The 17,903-nt window shown below is 37.0% G+C and overlaps 3 protein-coding genes across 8 annotated transcripts in view; all 3 read right to left on the reverse strand.

The window, feature by feature from the left end:
• LOC127877325 (uncharacterized) overlaps nt 1-17,903 on the reverse strand; it is a 218,465-nt gene that overhangs the window by 26,067 nt on the left and 174,495 nt on the right. The gene's annotated exons all lie outside the window — the stretch shown is intronic.
• LOC127877326 (uncharacterized) overlaps nt 1-17,903 on the reverse strand; it is a 218,236-nt gene that overhangs the window by 26,067 nt on the left and 174,266 nt on the right. The gene's annotated exons all lie outside the window — the stretch shown is intronic.
• LOC127877328 (STAGA complex 65 subunit gamma-like) overlaps nt 3,430-17,903 on the reverse strand; it is a 231,612-nt gene continuing 217,138 nt past the window's right edge. For 3 of the 4 annotated variants that reach the window (XM_052423061.1, XM_052423059.1, XM_052423057.1), the window contains exons 4-10: nt 15,537-15,658; nt 11,842-11,951; nt 11,363-11,484; nt 10,267-10,466; nt 6,204-6,292; nt 4,647-4,752; nt 3,430-3,584 (exon numbers count right to left, since the gene is read on the reverse strand). In XM_052423061.1, coding sequence (XP_052279021.1) covers nt 3,431-3,584; nt 4,647-4,752; nt 6,204-6,292; nt 10,267-10,466; nt 11,363-11,484; nt 11,842-11,951; nt 15,537-15,658 — 903 coding nt within the window. In that variant the 3' untranslated portion in view covers nt 3,430. The remainder of the gene's footprint in view (nt 3,585-4,646; nt 4,753-6,203; nt 6,293-10,266; nt 10,467-11,362; nt 11,485-11,841; nt 11,952-15,536; nt 15,659-17,903) is intronic. The other variant, XM_052423058.1, reaches the window with a different exon arrangement.

Genomic DNA, 17,903 nt, shown 5'->3' on the forward strand with positions numbered 1-17,903 from the left:
TCGTAAGGGGACTGTACAGTGCAAGTTGCATAACTCTGGTTGGCATTTAAACGGAATAAAGGCCCTTTTTTGTCTTAGTAACTTTGAATATTTTGTTAAATTGTTAAATTTTGTGTTTAGATCCACTTTACTTCTAAAGTATCAAGGCTATTGCTTTCAAACTTCAAATACTTTCTTACTCTCATGCGGGAACTGTACCTGGCAAGTTGAATTTGACCTTGACCTTTGAATGACATTGACTCTCAAGGTCAAAATATTAAATTTTGCTTAAATTTCCTTAAACTTCTTTATTTATGATGAGATTTGATTCATACTTTGAAAAAAAAAACACTTATCTGACATACCTCAATGGACTCCACCCACACCATCCCCCACCAGAAACCCATATTTTTTCTTTTTTTTTCTTAATTTTGAAAGATCATCTAATAAATGACCACACCCCCACACTATACCCTCTCCACCCCCACCCATTTTTTTTCTTTGAAACATGGTAAAAAAACAAATATTTATTGAATTTATATTTGAATGACCGTCCAACCATCCCACCCAAGCTATTGCTATCAAACTTGAAATAAAATCTTATTAGTTTGTTTTATGTTGTTAAAATTTTTCAATAGATTGTTGAAAATATACCTGAACTCAGAATCGTCTATAAAAGACAACTTCTTTAAACTTAAGCCATCAATATGTTTCAATTATGGTCCTTTTCCACTTAGATTTAGAATATGACTCTATTACCTTGACCTTATTGAATATGAACAATTTGCCCATGATAACTTACGTTATCCTGTCAAGCACTTGAATAGTCGAGCGCGCTGTCTTCTGACAGCTCTTGTTGATGTAATAGTCGCTGGAGTGACCGGCCTCATGCCAAAATAAATCGTATGCATATGTATGGCCAATGTTGCTCAAAACCAGCCTGAACTTTCATGACACCTTACATAACTATTATGGTCATGGTAGCTCCTAACCAGACTGTGTCTGGAGCTATGATGGCCCCCATAGGACATAAGACCCATTTTCGCATGACACTGGTAATAGGATCTCACATTCTTTTCTCATGTATCCTCCTGCATTTACACATTTTTGCTTCATTGAATGCACAAAATTCTCATTTCCAACAATTGTAATATTGAAACACTGCTTCAAATTTATATTTATTATTCTCATTTTCTAACTCCACTATTCACGGAATAATCCTATAAAAGTATTCTTCTCACCCCAAGTCAACTTTAGCATCTGCGGAGTGCTGTGGTTAAGGTCAACATGCCACATTCTCATATCACTGTGTCTATTATTGGTGTTAAATTGAAACACCTTGGATAATTGTATTAATTATGCGAGCTCACTGAATAAATTCCATAACACTGACCTGTAATTTAGGAGAATTATGCCAATATTTTTAACTTATTGCGCCCATATTTTTTAACTTAATGCGCCCATATGTTTTATATTCCGTCATTTTTTCAAAATGTAAACATGCCCCTTCTAAATATCACTATTTTTACTAAAGGTATTCAATTGAAACTTCACACATATGTTTGGGGTCATTTAGTACATATAAACAGACTCCCAGAGCCTTTGATACTTTTTGCTGTGACGGGCCTTTGGGTTTTAAAGCTAAGAATTGCATTAATGCAACTAGGGGTCATTGTGTGAGATCACTGACCAAGTTTCTTAACGCTGAGATAAATTTCAGAATTATTATGCCCCCATTTGTTTTCTCAGAAATTGGGTTAAGGTAAATGTGCAACTTCTTCCCTGTTTCTACTAAAGTAATTTTACTAAAGTTGTTCATTTGGAACTTAACATGTGTATTTAGCCCCCCCCCCTTCCCTTTGGCTGAAAATTTCATTAAAACATAGTAATTATTTACATAATGACAGTTGAATTAGGTTGAGATACACATTTTCTCGAGACAAATTTGTAGCCATGGGCTAAGTTGGTGAATGACCCTGTGTATCCAATGCCATTGCACGTAGTCACTGACAAAATTCCATAACTGTAACATGCAATTTTGCAGAATTATGCCCTCTTTTGCACATAAATATTTGGTTAAGGTCAACATGCAAAATCCCCATATCACTTCTTTCCTATTTTGACATGTATCACTACAAGGGTGAAGGCATTTAAAAATGAAAAGATTATACACAAGTTCTGGGTTAATTTGCAAGGTCACTGATAAAGTTCCATAACTCTGACCTGCAATTTAACGGAATTGTGCCCCTTTTTTCAGATGCTTAGAAATTTTGGCAAACATTTGCATGCAACTACTTAGTATCTCTTAATTATTTAGGAGATTTTAATATATAACATTACGTATGTGTTATACTATCAAGCAGACCAACAGTCGAGCAGGCTGTCTTGGGACTGCTCTTGTTTCTATTTTATGATGAAAACATGTACACATACTCAACTACAGAATTACTATGTTTAATATCCATGTTAATCCTTTTACTTAACAGGTATATGTATGCCTCAGGACTTAGACCTTTTCCTTCATATGAACAACGCCACTTACCTCAAACACTGTGATATTGGCCGCATTTATTTGTGGCTTGAGAATGGAGTGTGGAATGAAGTTTCTAAATGTGGTGGCAGTCTAACACTTGGAGCTAGCAACAACCGATATAGACGCTCTATAACTTTGTTTACATCATTCAGGATCGAATCAAAGGTTTTTTTTGTTTTATGATGGAGTTTTCACACTGTATTTATTTCCATTGGTTTTAAATATTTGCTTACTTTAAAAAAATAAACTGAAATAAAATAGTAACAGTTGTATTCTTAATACAAAAACTTTGCGGTTATCTTGTTGAATTAAGTTACACATATTAGCGTTATCATTATAAGACAGTTGTCATAAAAGGTTACATACTGACTGTTCTCTCCATGTGAATAGTCATTGCAATGCATTTTTGTTTCTATCACAGGTTATTTACTGGAATGATACAGCATTTTATGTTGAGCAAAAATTTGTACGAAATAAAGATAATTTTGTATGCATGATTTCACTGATGAAGCAGACTTTGATCAATTCAAAACCTGAAGATGTTGTTAAAAAGCTGCATGGACCAATCAGAAAGCCAGAGCTTCTCCCCGAACTAGAAAGCTGGATACAGTCTATCGTCATGTCCAGTGAACGGCTGAGAAAAAATAACTGATCAGAAAATGCTGTTTTATTGAAAGTATATGTTTTACATGTATATGTTGATTTGTTTAATCTAAATAATTTTTGTGTTGAAAATACTCTTGCTTGATAAATAATGTAATCTAAAAATGACAATGGCAGTGTTAAATCCATTTTAACACGTAATTGGCTGGTTTACCAACACTTTCTTTATATGTAACTTGTACCAAAATTATTTCCATCTGATGAGCATGTCAGCTGAAGTTTCATGGAGATTTTTCCAAACAACATGAACAGTATTCACTTTTTCTTAGTTTTATTGAAATTTGCTGTAGGTGACATAATATCTGACACGTTGACAGACTGGGAATCAGTTCCCGCCTCATCCTGTTCACTGGATGCCACAGATTTAACAACCCGCTCCTCCTCTTCCATTGGCTCATAGCCCGTCATTCTGAAAAAAATAAAATATAGAAATCGTTTCATTTACTTATTATAAACAGAGCTTTTTTATTTACCATTGTTCAGTGTTTATTGGTCAACATACATGTACATTCACGTTATATTTTACACTGTTGTTAAGGTGACTTATAGGCCTATTAGGCCGGGTGTTCTTGTATGCATTGTATATGTGTCTGTTAATCTCCTGTACGTAAACACATGTCACTATAATAAAAGATTATCTTATCTCTTATTTCTTTGTACAATTATTTGGAGTTCAGATTTATGAATTAATCCTGAGTTATTTATTAGCACACATAAAAACTAAAAAAAGCTTTTCTATTGACGGATGCATCAAGATATATGGAAATTACATCAGTTTCTTCTAACAAGACGATAAAATTATTTTGTTCTTATGTTATAAATATACTTATTTTGGCAACTGTAAGGAGAAATTAATTTTGGTATGCTGCGCTCAAGGACTTCTTTTTGTGTTGTTTATATGATAGTTTTACAACAAAACATGTACTTCTTTGGGGATAGAATTATTAATGAGTGAGTTCCCTATAGCAATCTGAGTGTGTTATAGTGACAATACTCACCATATTATGCAGTTCACATTTATGTTTACTATTTATTATGTTTTAAAATTGTTCTCTATTAAATTGTATAAGCATCAAATTTTGTTATTGTTTATATTATAGGCATTACGGTACATTGTTATTTAAGTTATCCTGATATTACCGGTAATTGCACTAAGATTTTACTCAAAATAATTCAAATGGCTATTTTGTTAAAAATACTGTTTTAATTCGATTTCTTGACAAATGAAATAAACAGCATGTAGAAAAATTTGATGGACTAAAATTCTCAGAGAATTCTTTTCTACACAGAGACAAACTGGATGACTTTAGAATTTGAATAAGGTTGGGTTTTTCCCCCTTAATTCAGGTTTTAATGGAATCAATTTAAATTAATGTCATCATGACTTGTGAATGTGAAAAAAACACAAAGTCTTATTGTGCCACACACTCATGTGCACTGATCATTATGAACCCTTTATAGAATGTATTACTTGTTTTCATTGGTTTCCGACTTCACAGCTGACCATTTTGATTCCACTTCTGTCGTCAGGCCACTGGCAGATTCATGCTCCACTGTTATTTCGAACCCTCCTAAATCTGAAAATAGATGATAATGCAAAAGTTGTGAGCAAGCCATTTAAAGAAATGAACACATGTGTCCATTATGCTTTGATGCCTCACCATTCCACTTATGTCAAACCCAAGCCGTTAATAGCTAAATTTTACTTAAGACCCCTAAGTGTGAACTTGACCTTTGAAGTAGTGAGGCCGGTGATACGCACAAAACTGAGTCTCCTCATGGTAGTCATTTGTGGTATGTAATCTTAAAATGAGTCACGTTCTGAGAAAACTGGGCATAATGCATGTGCGTAAAGTGTCGTCCCAGATTAGCCTGTGCAGTCCACACAGGCTAATCAGGGACGACACTTTCCACCTATATTGGATTTTTGCTAAGAAGAGACTTCATTTAAACGAAAAATGTCATAAAAGCCATAAGTGTCGTCCCTGATTAGCCTGTGAGGAATGCACAGGCTAATCTGGGATGACACTTTAAGCACATGCATTATGCCCAGTTTTCTCAGAACACGACTCAAAGGATAAATGACAAATGCACACCCCAAACAAACTGTTATATAGCCAAATTTGAACTCTTATTGTGACCTTGTCCTCTGAGGTCAAGAGACAGGTTAGTAACTAGTGGTCAGTTATCTTAAAAATCGCACAATGAATGACAAAGATACAGTCTGTACAAGCTGTTAAATGGCCTAATTTGACATTTGAACTCTTAAGAGTTACATTGACCTTTGAGGTAAGGAGACAGGTGTTAATGCAACATGTCTTATGTTTGATTGCATTATTGACAAGTTTTGTAAAACTTTGATCACTCTGCGACCTTGAACTTTGAGATACAAAGATGGTTGCTACACGCAACACATTATCTGCTGTTGGTTTACATTTGAGCAAAGTTATTTCAAAATCCACCAATAAATGAAAAAGTTAAGAATGAGACAGGAATTTATAGCTGTTTATATCCAAATTAGACATTTAAACTCTAAGTGTAACTTGACCTTTGAGGTAGATTGACCAGTGTTACATTCAAAATGTAAATTTATGATGGATATTTGTTCGCAAGTTGTTTCAAAATTTGGCAAAGATGACGGATGAACAGTGTGACTCCTTCGATGGATTGCATAAAAGCTATAATTTAAAAACTTTAAATGAAAATGCTGACAAATAAACAGAAATAACCTGCATATTCCCCATATGGCTCTCTATCCACCTAACTAGTTTTATTAATCTAGCTAACTCTTTTTGAGTAAATGCAGGATCTAGTTTTTGACCGACACTGAAACACGGACACAGAGTCTGATCCAGGGTAAACCTATTGTCATCTCTGCTTACAAAGGTAAGGGACTAATGATTTGGTAAGTCTTTACAAACCTAAGGGCATCTTTTCAATGAATTCGTTCAATTAAAGAGGAAATTTCTACATTGCCAACCTACTAGTATTTTTTTTACAGTAACAGAATGCTTTGAACAGTACCTACCATTTAGATTTAGGAGATGTTCCCCATTGTTTGCCTCGTCTATTTCATCCAGCTCTGGAAAGTGGATTTCAGAGGGTTCTTCTTTTATCCTAAGAAATAAAATTAATCAGGGTGAATAGTGTAACAATTGATTTTTTTTATAATTCTGATAGATCAACCCAAGAAAAAATCTTAAACTGCATACCGCTGCACAGCTCGACAGACAGTAAACTATTGGTAGTGCAGGGGTTCCGCTGTCGATCGCCATTGGCGCCAAATGGCGCTAATTTTTTTTAAGTGGCTCCAATTTTTTTTAAAGTGGCGAATTTAAAAAAATCGGTAAAATCCTATCCGAAAATGTACTGCGAGTCGAAAAGTACGCGACCGAGCATAAGCGGCCAGCGTTTGTCAGTTGTAAATATTGATTTACGACGATGTAAGCGACCTACAGTGTAGAGTGCACTGAAATCACGGAAGCGTGAAAGTGTTACAGTCCACAGGGTCCAGTAAAAAAAAAAAAAAAAAAAAAAAAAAAATTGTTTATGTAAGAAAAGGGTTATTATCGGATTAACGGTTCTTTTATTATGTAACACTTAGGACAAACTGGCACAAAGATCAATGGCGATATAACGATATATAAGGCGGTGTTAATTTAAATTGAGATGTTTGTCGTTCAGATGTGTATCATTTTTTTCTCTTTCAGTTAATGTGCATCATATTAGCCAAATAGCCAAAATTAATGTAACTGTTAAACAATTAAATTTAGATGTTTTATTTTCTGAAATGTAACTGTTTAACAATTAAATTGAGAGGCTTTATTTACTGATGTTTGAATTTTTTTCCCCTCCAGATGATGTACATTTGTGTGATTGTATGTTTATGCCCCCCTTCGAAGAAGAGGGGGTATTGCTTTGCTCATGTCGGTAGGTCGGTCGGTCGGTCGGTCCGTCCACCAGGTGGTTGTCAGACGATAACTCAAGAACGCTTGGGCCTAGGATCATGAAACTTCATAGGTACATTGATCATGACTTGCAGATGACCCCTATTGATTTTGAGGTCACTAGGTCAAAGGTCAAGGTCACGTTGACCCGAAATAGTAAAATGGCTTCCGGATGATAACTCAAGAACGCATACGCCTAGGATCATGAAACTTCATGGGTAGATTGATCATGACTCGCAGATGACCCCTATTGATTTTGAGGTCACTAGGTCAAAGGTCAAGGTCACAGTGACCCGAAATAGTAAAATGGTTTCCGGATGATAACTCAAGAACGCATACGCCTAGGATCATGAAACTTCATGGGTAGATTGATCATGACTCGCAGATGACCCCTATTGATTTTGAGGTCACAAGGTCAAAGGTCAAGGTCGCGGTGACCCGAAATAGTAAAATGATTTTCGGATGATAACTCAAGAATGCTTTTGCCTATGATCATGACACTTTATAGGTACATTGATCGTGACTTGCAGATGACCCCTATTGATTTTCAGGTCACTAGGTCAAAGGTCAAGGTCACAGTGATAAAAGTCGTATTCACACAATGGCTGCCAGTACAACGGACAGCCCATATGGGGGGCATGCATGTTTTACAAACAGCCCTTGTTAAATAATTTTTTATAAAAAATGTATGCAGCATACTGTTCCATTGATGTTAACATGATTAGATAAGTTTGGTTATATGTGATTATTTATCATTTGCAAACCAATGTTTTTATGTATAAATAAAGCTTATTAAGACTTAAGAAGTTACTTATTATTATTTATGTATTTACATACTTTTAAAAGTAATAATATAGTCAATGACATCGATGTTGTAAGGTTTCTTAGACGATTGTCATAATTAATAAGGTCGGAATAACTGACAGTTTCGCGCCACGAAAAAGTGGCGACAACTTTTTTTGGGCCAGTGGAACCCCTGGTAGTGTGAATGGAGGTTCAGTTGAAGACGCATGTTCTCACAATTATAAACAAGCTGCTCGCAGATTGACTAGGCTGAGAAGGTAAACAAATCCGCGTCAGTTTGCTTTCATTTCAAATCATCTTAATTCTTGTTGGCCCTATTGATGATTTTTGTATATAAAATAAATATGTTTAATAATGAATCAATATTATTTATTTTCTATTAAAACATTCACGGCATAAACATTGATATGTACTATCAAAAAAGTTTGAATGTTGAAAAGTGTCTATATTTTAAACTCCCTTTTCATGCAATATTTCATGCAAAAATATGCCAAATTATGTATAAAACATGAAATACCACATATATTACTGTATATTAACACTATACGTGCTAAATAATATAGGGAAACATGTAACCAGGACCGATGGACCCAATACTGGGGTCAAATAGATCAAGAAATATCCCAGCAGCATTAGATATTAATGATATTTATCAGGATTTGCATTAACAGAAGATTGGGAGTATTTTATTCTTTTGGGGTAACAGGGCTTTTAAAATTGCAGTCATGGAAGTTCCAATATAAGTCATGGATGTTAATGAAACTCCCATTATGAACAAGCTAAACCATTAATTACAGTGATTAACATATACATATACATAATTCACTGAATGAAAGAACCTATAGAAAACAGATTTACCAGGTACATTTAATTTACAATGTGAATGATACTTAATTTCAATACCACAATGCTCAAACAATACTGCCAAATATTATGAGCCAAACTTCCAAAGTTTGAAGCCAGGAAGCTTGTACTTCCATTTTACAAAAGTAAATGCAAACCCTGATTTCTTATCATATTGGGAGAGTAACAGTAAATAGTGTGTTCTTTGTCTAGAGATAGATCAGTGAGAATCACAGTCGAATTGGATTTTAACCCTTTCCCACTCAGAAGCAAAGTAAACAAGAGTGCCAAAATGTCACAAGATACGCCCGTTTGAAGGTTTTGGACACCATGCTAAATGCTTGAAATGCACTAAGTGACCTAGTTTTTGACCTGGCATGACCCATATTTGAACTTGACCTAGATATCATTTAGACACAACTTCTGACCAAATTTGCAAAACCCATTTCAGCCCTTTTAAGGGTATTACAAACTCTTTGGTATTATAATTATATTTAAAATTGCTATATTAAGTGTCATAGTATATAATGTACACTTGTACTTTTTTGTTTGTTTGTTTTCCTTAACTTCTAACTTTTTATTTTGCTTATATAGCAAACGAGGTACTTTTGTACTATTTTTACCCTTTAAGTATTATGGGTTGGATTACAGCATCTTGTGGGTTATTTCCTGCAACGTAGTATGACGTGGTATTTCTTTTACCAATTCCATTTTTACTGGATTACTTCAATATAACAACATCATATTGTCTTAAATTTTTATCTATTATTCTCCATTTGTAATTTCCATTTACCGTGCACTCCCTCTGGTCCAGGGGACACAACCATCATCAAAGTCCTCCTCCACAATTACCTCCCTTATACCCATCCCAGTAGTACTACCCCTGCTGGCTTCCCCCACCCACACCAGCCTACACTTCTAAAACTCTCCTTCTTTAAACCCCCCATATTCGAACTTGATCTAGATATTGTCTAGATACAACTTCTGACCAAATTTGGTGAAGATTGGATGAAAACTACTTCAATTAGAGAGCGGAAACCATGCTAAATCCTTCAAATGCACTAAGTGACCCTGTGACCTAGTTTTTGACCTGGCATGACCCATATTCGAACTTGACCAAGATATTGTCTAGATACAACTTCTGACCAAGTTTGGTGAAGATTGGATGAAAACTATTTGAATTAGAGACCGGAAACTGCTGTGAACGCCCACCGCCGGCCCGCTGCCCGCCAAGGGTGAAACTATAATACGTCCCGTTTTGAAAAAACGGGTGTATAAAAAGGCTATATGAAACAAGCATTAAACAAGAACAACCTTCAGGTTTATGATGTTTGCTGCTCATAAGTATCTTAAGAGTTAAAATGATGCCTTTAAAAATTGAATCTATTACAAAACGTATTTAATGTACTTTGATTATTGAAAAGGATAAAAAACAGGCCAAAATGCATAACTCCGTGGTAAATGGTCAACAGAATAGCCATAGCAGGTATGGCCTACCTGATAACTGACAGTGTGTCCGGCTGCTGCTGCTGTTGCTGCTGCAGTATGGGTTCCTTGAGCTTGTCGTACTGTGTGACCAGCTGTCGGCAGACATCCTGCATATGACGCTGGTAGCGCACCACACGCTGCTCGTAGAACTCATGCAGGCCACACACACTGCCCAGCCCTAGCTCCTGCAGTACCTGTTCTAATATGTCCTGTACAGGAGACACACACAGTCACAATTGATGAAATGATGATTTTTTTATTTTTTGGCACAAATATTTAAACTCTGTCCAAGCAATTACTAAAGAATTTGTTACTATTCATAAAAAATAATCACAAATATTACTACATGTTATTTGGAAAATCACAAAGAGCAATTTTTTATAGCAATATAATGAAACTTTTTTGAAATTCAATCTTTGGTTTTTCAGAAATTGACAATGGAAATGTATGTTTGTTTTTTTTAATTTAGTAGTTGTTAACACAAAGAACATTGCTGTGAAATCTTCTTGAAATCTGATGACTACTTCTGAGAAGATGTTTCCTTTATAGCAATATAAGGAAAACCATCATGCCCCCTCGCTGCAATAGTGTTTTACCTAACAAAATGATTTCATCGATTTACATACAGGGTCACCCCGTAATCATTTTTTTTAGGTCAACCTGTATCTTTAAGTCCTTCCATTGATTTTTGACAAAGAAAATTCGAAACTTTGTTTTCCCTCAAGACACTTCATGATCTATCATTCAGTTCCACCCCATTCTGTTACCACAAGCACATTGCTATCTACACAACATGTGTTGCTATCTTAAGTGTGAATAACAGTGATCACATAAACAACACAATTTAAGCCTTATTTGGTTTTGGTCTGATGTACATTTAGTAGTAAGGAATAGCAGAGTACCCATTTAATCAGGTTTGCATCCAATGAAATATATACAACTATCATTTAAAAAAATGTCAGCAATAGTAGGATGATCACACAATTTAGGTTTTTAATAATCAATGTTGAAGTGCATTTTGTAAGTATTTTACAACTAAGCAATGCAATTAAAGGCAGAATGATCAAATGTCCTTAAAAAAAACTCGTTAACGAAGGCAATTTACAGGAAATCCTGAAGCATCATGCAAAGCGAGGTTGTCTGCTGCTGCTCTCATGTGTCTCGTTAACTGGAGGTAAAACTCACTTGTGACATCTGTTAGTGTCTCCAACACTGACTCTCCACAAACTGGAAAAACACATCGTTGACTTTTTTCATAACCACAAAGAGCTTAAAGTTTATAATATAAAGGAAAGTTGTGCATGTAAAAATCTTGCTAAACATGACATGAGTGAAATGCTCATTTTTACCTAAATATTTTTGAACAATTAAGCAAATTTGGACCAATTTGTTAGTAATTATAAAAAGAGGTAACACAATATCATTGTATAGTAGATAGTGGTCTTGTAAGTGTAGTCAGAGAATCAGACAATTCTGAATATTGCACCTTTTTGGTTAATGCTGTTTTACCCCTATATTTTTCATTCCTTTACCTGATCTGCTAAGCTATCAAACCATACGATATTGTCCTATCATACAACCCACCATCATATCCTGTATGAGCCAGGATAGCTGCCACAGACTTCCTCAGCAGAGATCGACATGTAACACTGTCAACCTCCAGGGGGGCTTCACCCATAACACGTACACCAGCACTGAAAGCAGGGACATGGGATATTCAGACAGAGGGGCTTCACCCATACCACGTATACCTGCACTGAAAGCAGGGACATGGGATAATCAGACAGAGGGGGCATCACTCATACCATGTGTACCAGCACTGAAAGCAGGGACATCGGATAATCAGACAGGGGGCTTCACCCATACCACGTATACCAGCACTGAAAGCAGGGACATTGGATAATCAGACAGAGGGGCTTCACCCATACCACGTATACAAGTAGTGAAAGCAGAGACATGGGATATTCAGAGGGGCTTCACCCATACCAAGTTTACCAGCACTGAAAGCAAGGACATGGGATTATCTGACAGAGGGGCTTCACCCATACCACGCATACCAGCACTGGAAGCAGGGACATGGGATATTCAGACAGAGGGGCTTCACCCAATCCACGTATACCAGCACTGGAAGCAGAGACATGGGATAATCAGACAGAGGGGCTTCACCCATACCACGTGTACCAGCACTGAAAGCAGGGACATGGAATAATCAGACAGAGGGGCTTCACCCATACCACGTATACCAGCACTGAAAGCAGAGACATGGGATATTCAGAGGGGCTTCACCCATACCAGGTATACCAGCACTGAAAGCAAGGACATGGGATTATCTGACAAAGGGGCTTCACCCATACCACATATACCAGCACTGAAAGCAGGGACATGGGATAATCAGAAAGTTACGTAACCACTAATGTTCATAGTTTGTGAAAATGATCTAGAGATGTGTCTGTTGAATAGTAATGGGATTCAAATTATAGCACATTTAAAGTAAGATTCATAATTTTGTTTCACTCATTAGGATGGGGTATGTATTTAATAGGTAAATAGGTGTACACTTTTGGTTTCCGATTTCTAACTCAAAAGCGATTTGATACATCCACCCAATATACAACAATTCCAAGAAAGTTCTGAATATAAGGTATCTATTTGTATAGTTTTTAATTCAATAGCTTTAATTTCTTTCCATCAATTGAGGGAAAACAAAAACTTAATGTATAGCAATAGCAGTATTGACCAAGCTCCTCATTTTATTAATAAACAAGGGCTGTTTGTAAAACATGCATGCCCCCCATATGGGCTGTCCGTTGTACTGGCAGCCATTGTGTGAATACGACTTTTGTCATTGTGACCTTGACCTTTGACCTAGTGACCTGAAAATCAATAGGGGTCATCTGCAAGTCACGATCAATGTACCTATGAAGTGTCATGATCCTAGGCAAAAGCGTTCTTGAGTTATCATCCGAAAATCATTTTACTATTTCGGGTCACCATGACCTTGACCTTTGACCTTGTGACCTCAAATCAATAGGGGTCATCTGCGAGTCATGATCAATCTACCTATGAAGTTTCATGATCCTAGGCGTATGCGTTCTCGAGTTATCATCCGAAAATCATTTTACTATTTCGGGTCACCGTGACCTTGACCTTTGACCTAGTGACCTCAAAATCAATAGGGGTCATATGCGAGTCATGATCAATCTACCCATGAAGTTTCATGATCCTAGGCGTATGCGTTCTTGAGTTATAATCCGGAAACCATTTTACTACTTCGGGTCACCTTGACCTTTGACCTAGTGACCTCAAAATCAATACGGGTCATCTGCGAGTCATGATCAATCTACCCATGAAGTTTCATGATCCTAGGCGTATGCGTTCTTGAGTTATCATCCGGAAACCATTTTACTATTTCGGGTCACCGTGACCTTGACCTTTGACCTAGTGACCTCAAAATCAATAGGGGTCATCTGCGAGTCATGATCAATGTACCTATGAAGTTTCATGATCCTAGGCCCAAGCGTTCTTGAGTTATCGTCTGACAACCACCTGGTGAACGGACAGACCAACCGACCGACCTACCGACCGACGGACATGAGCAAAGCAATATACCCCCTCTTCTTCGAAGGGGAGCATAATTATAAGATTGGGCATTAAAAGAAACTAAATATGCAGTGAATTGTCTACATAAACTTATTAATACTTTTGTTTTTTATTTAATAGGAACAAGAGATGTGTTTGTCACAAACACAATGCCCCCTAAAGCGCTGCTTTGAAATTATTTTTATATTTTGACCTTGAAGGATGACCTTGACCTTTCACCACTTAAAATGTGCAGCTCAATGAGATACACATGCATGCCAAATATCAAGTTGCTATCATCAATATTGCAAAAGTTATGACCAAGGTTAAAGTTTTGGGACAAATTAATACAATGACAGACACATACAATGACAGACAGGCAGACAGACAGGCCAAAAACAATATACCCCCGATCATTCGAACCGGGGGCATAAAAATTCATTTAAAGATGGCCTTGACCTTGCATAAATGGCTGTTGTTTTCTGCGCATACTTAAAATTTAAGTAGAGTTTTGCGACAACCATTCAAAGAGGTAAGGAAATATAAAGCGAGCACAAAAAACATGAAAATTAGGATTCAAACATTTAACTTTTAAGTTTTACCTTAAGTCTATCACTGACTCATGTACTGTGCACACTGTCTTAATTAATACATGAGCATGTATATGAGAGAAATATTTTATGAACATCCGTAAAAGGACAGAGTAGATACGGACTGGATACCAGACAGGGGTCCACCCAAAAAGGATCCTGCATATGAAGTATCATAACATTTGGATTATCAGTGTCTGAGATCAAACGTGTAAAGCAATTATTATTCAAAAGGCAATCTCCCTGAAAATTAATACATCCAAATGACCTCACAATATGCTTATGCCCATGCTCAATCTTAAATGAAAGAAAAAATGAACTAAATTAGAATTTGGTTCATTAGTTCCTCAGATCTTGAAGATAAATATAAATTCTATAAGAAAGTGATATATAAGTTATCAAAGGGCAATCACTCCCATAAACAAGACATGAGTTTGTCAGAAATACAGTGCCCCTTACTGCACCGCTTTGAAGCCATATAATTGACCTTTGACCTTGAAGATGACCTTGGCCTTTCACCACTCAAAATGTGCAGCTCCATGAGATGCTCATGCATGCCAAATATAAAGTTAATATCCTCAATATTGCAAAAGTTATAGGCAATGTTTAAGTTTTCGGATGGACGGACAGACTGACAGACAGTTCAACTGCCATATGCCACCCTACTGGGGGCATAAAAATACTTGGACCTGAATGACCTGACAACCATTGTCCATCAAAAAGGGAATGTTGCATACAAAGTTTCATCATAATCCTGAAAGGAGGTGCAATTAAAGATTAAGCGTTTATAAAGCTGAAAAAAAACACATGAAAATTGTGGAAAGGTACATTGTTAGAACGGACAGACAATATGATTATTATAGGACACCTTTATTATATTAACTAAAGTACAATGTACATACAAAATTAATGAGCTTTTTTTTGTTTTTTGCAATATTTGCTAAAACATGAAATACTCACACTGCTACTATAATGTTTATATTTAAGTTAATTGAAATGTAACAATAAAAGGTAATGGTAAATATAATAACCATATATAAAATAGAGAACACATTATTTGTGGTTCTTGTCTAAATAATGATATCAAAAGCCTTCTTTGCGGAGCCTTACTTGTCTGTGTGTTGAGCCACAAATGCCAGAGGGGACTGTGTTTTGTTTGCAGGTGGGTCATCTCCTGTGAATGTAGGAAGGGCTGGTGCGTCTTGGTAGCTTACCTTGAAGTCCACACACTTCTGTCAAGTACCAACAATGAGTAAACACAATATCTAAACATTGACCACACACAATGTTCCAACATTGAGCACACACAATGTACCAACATTGATCACACACAATGTACCAACATTGAGCACACACAATGTACCAACAATGAGCGCAAACAATCTACAAACAATGAGCAAACACGTTATACTAACAATGAGCACACACGTTATACCAACAATTAGCACACACGTTATACCAACAATGAGCACACACAATGTACCAACAATGAGCACACACGTTATACTAACAATGAGCACACACAATGTACCAACAATGAGCACACACAATGTACCAACAATGAGCACACACAATGTACAAACAAGGAGCACACACAATTAACCTATATTGAGCACACGCAATTAACCTACATTGAGCACAAACAATTGACCTACATTGAGCACACACAATTGACCTACAATGAGCACACACAATGTACCAACATTGAGCACACACAATGTACCAACATTGAGGGCACACAATGTACCAACATTGAGCATACACAATGTACCAACATTGATCACACACAGTGTACCAACAAGGAGCACACACAATGTACCAACATTGAGCACACACAGTGTACCAACAAGGAGCACACACAATGTACCAACAATGAGCACACACAGTGTACCAACAATGAGCACACACAGTGTACCAACAATGAGCACACACAGTGTACCAACAAGGAGCATACACAATGTACAAACAATGAGCACACACAGTGTACCAACAAGGAGCACACACAGTGTACCAACAACGAGCACACACAGTGTATCAATAAGGAGCACACACAATGTACCAACAAGAAGCACACACAGTGTACCAACAATGAGCACATACAGTGTACCAACAATGAGCACACACAGTGTACCAACAAGGAGCATACACAATGTACAAACAATGAGCACACACAGTGTACCAACAAGGAGCACACACAGTGTACCAACAACGAGCACACACAGTGTATCAATAAGGAGCACACACAATGTACCGACAAGGAGCACACACAGTGTACCAACAAGGAGCACACACAATGTACCAACAAAGAGCACACACAGTGTACCAACAAGGAGAACACACAGTGTACCGACAAGAAGCATACACAGTGTACCAACAAGGAGCATACACAGTGTACCAACAAGGAGCACACACAGTGAACCAACAAAAAGCACACACAATGTACCAACAAGGAGCACACAAAATGTACCAACAAGGAGCACACATAGTGTACCAACAAGGAGCACACACAATGTACCAACAAGGAGCACACACAGTGTACCAACAAGGAGCAAACATCACACTAACAATGAGCACACACAATGTACCAACAAGGAGCACACACAATGTACCAACAAGAAGCAAACACAATTAACCAACAATGAGCCCACACAGTGTACCAACAAGGAGCCCACACAGTGTACCAACAAGGAGCCCACACAGTGTACCAACAAGGAGCACACACAGTGTACCAACAAGGAGCACACACACCGTGTACCAACAAGGAGCACACACAGTGTACCAACAAGGTGCACACACAATGTACAAACAATGAGCAAACATCACACTAACAATGAGCACACACAATGTACCAACAAGGAGCACACACAGTGTACCAACAAGGAGCACACACAGTGTACCAACAAGAAACACACACAGTGTACCAACAAGGAGCACACACAGTGTACCAACAAGGAGCACACACAGTGTACCAACAAGGAGCACACAAAATGTACCAACAATGAGCACACACAGTGTACCAACAAGGAGCACACAAAATGTACCAACAATGAGCACACACAGTGTACCAACAATGAGCACACACAGTGTACCAACAATGAGCACACACAGTGTACAAACAAGGAGCGCACACAGTGTACCAACAAGGAGCATACACAATGTACAAACAATGAGCACACACAGTGTACCAACAAGGAGCACACACAGTGTACCAACAAGGAGCACACAGTGTACCAACATTGAGCACACACAATGTACTAACAATGAGCACACAACATGCCAACATTGAGCACAGTATAGTGCCTTCAATCAGCTGATTAATATCTGTTAAGATATGTGAAAGACATTAAAAGTTGAGGTTATCTTTTAAATTATGTATCATAGTTCCACCATATTTAAAGATCCCATCACTTACGACTTCTTAAACAAATAGAAGTTTTTGTCAAAGGGTTCGATCCCCAGTCTGCAAGCGTTCTCTAG

Source organism: Dreissena polymorpha, chromosome 4, assembly GCF_020536995.1.
Source record: "Dreissena polymorpha isolate Duluth1 chromosome 4, UMN_Dpol_1.0, whole genome shotgun sequence".
Lineage (NCBI taxonomy): Eukaryota > Metazoa > Mollusca > Bivalvia > Myida > Dreissenidae > Dreissena > Dreissena polymorpha.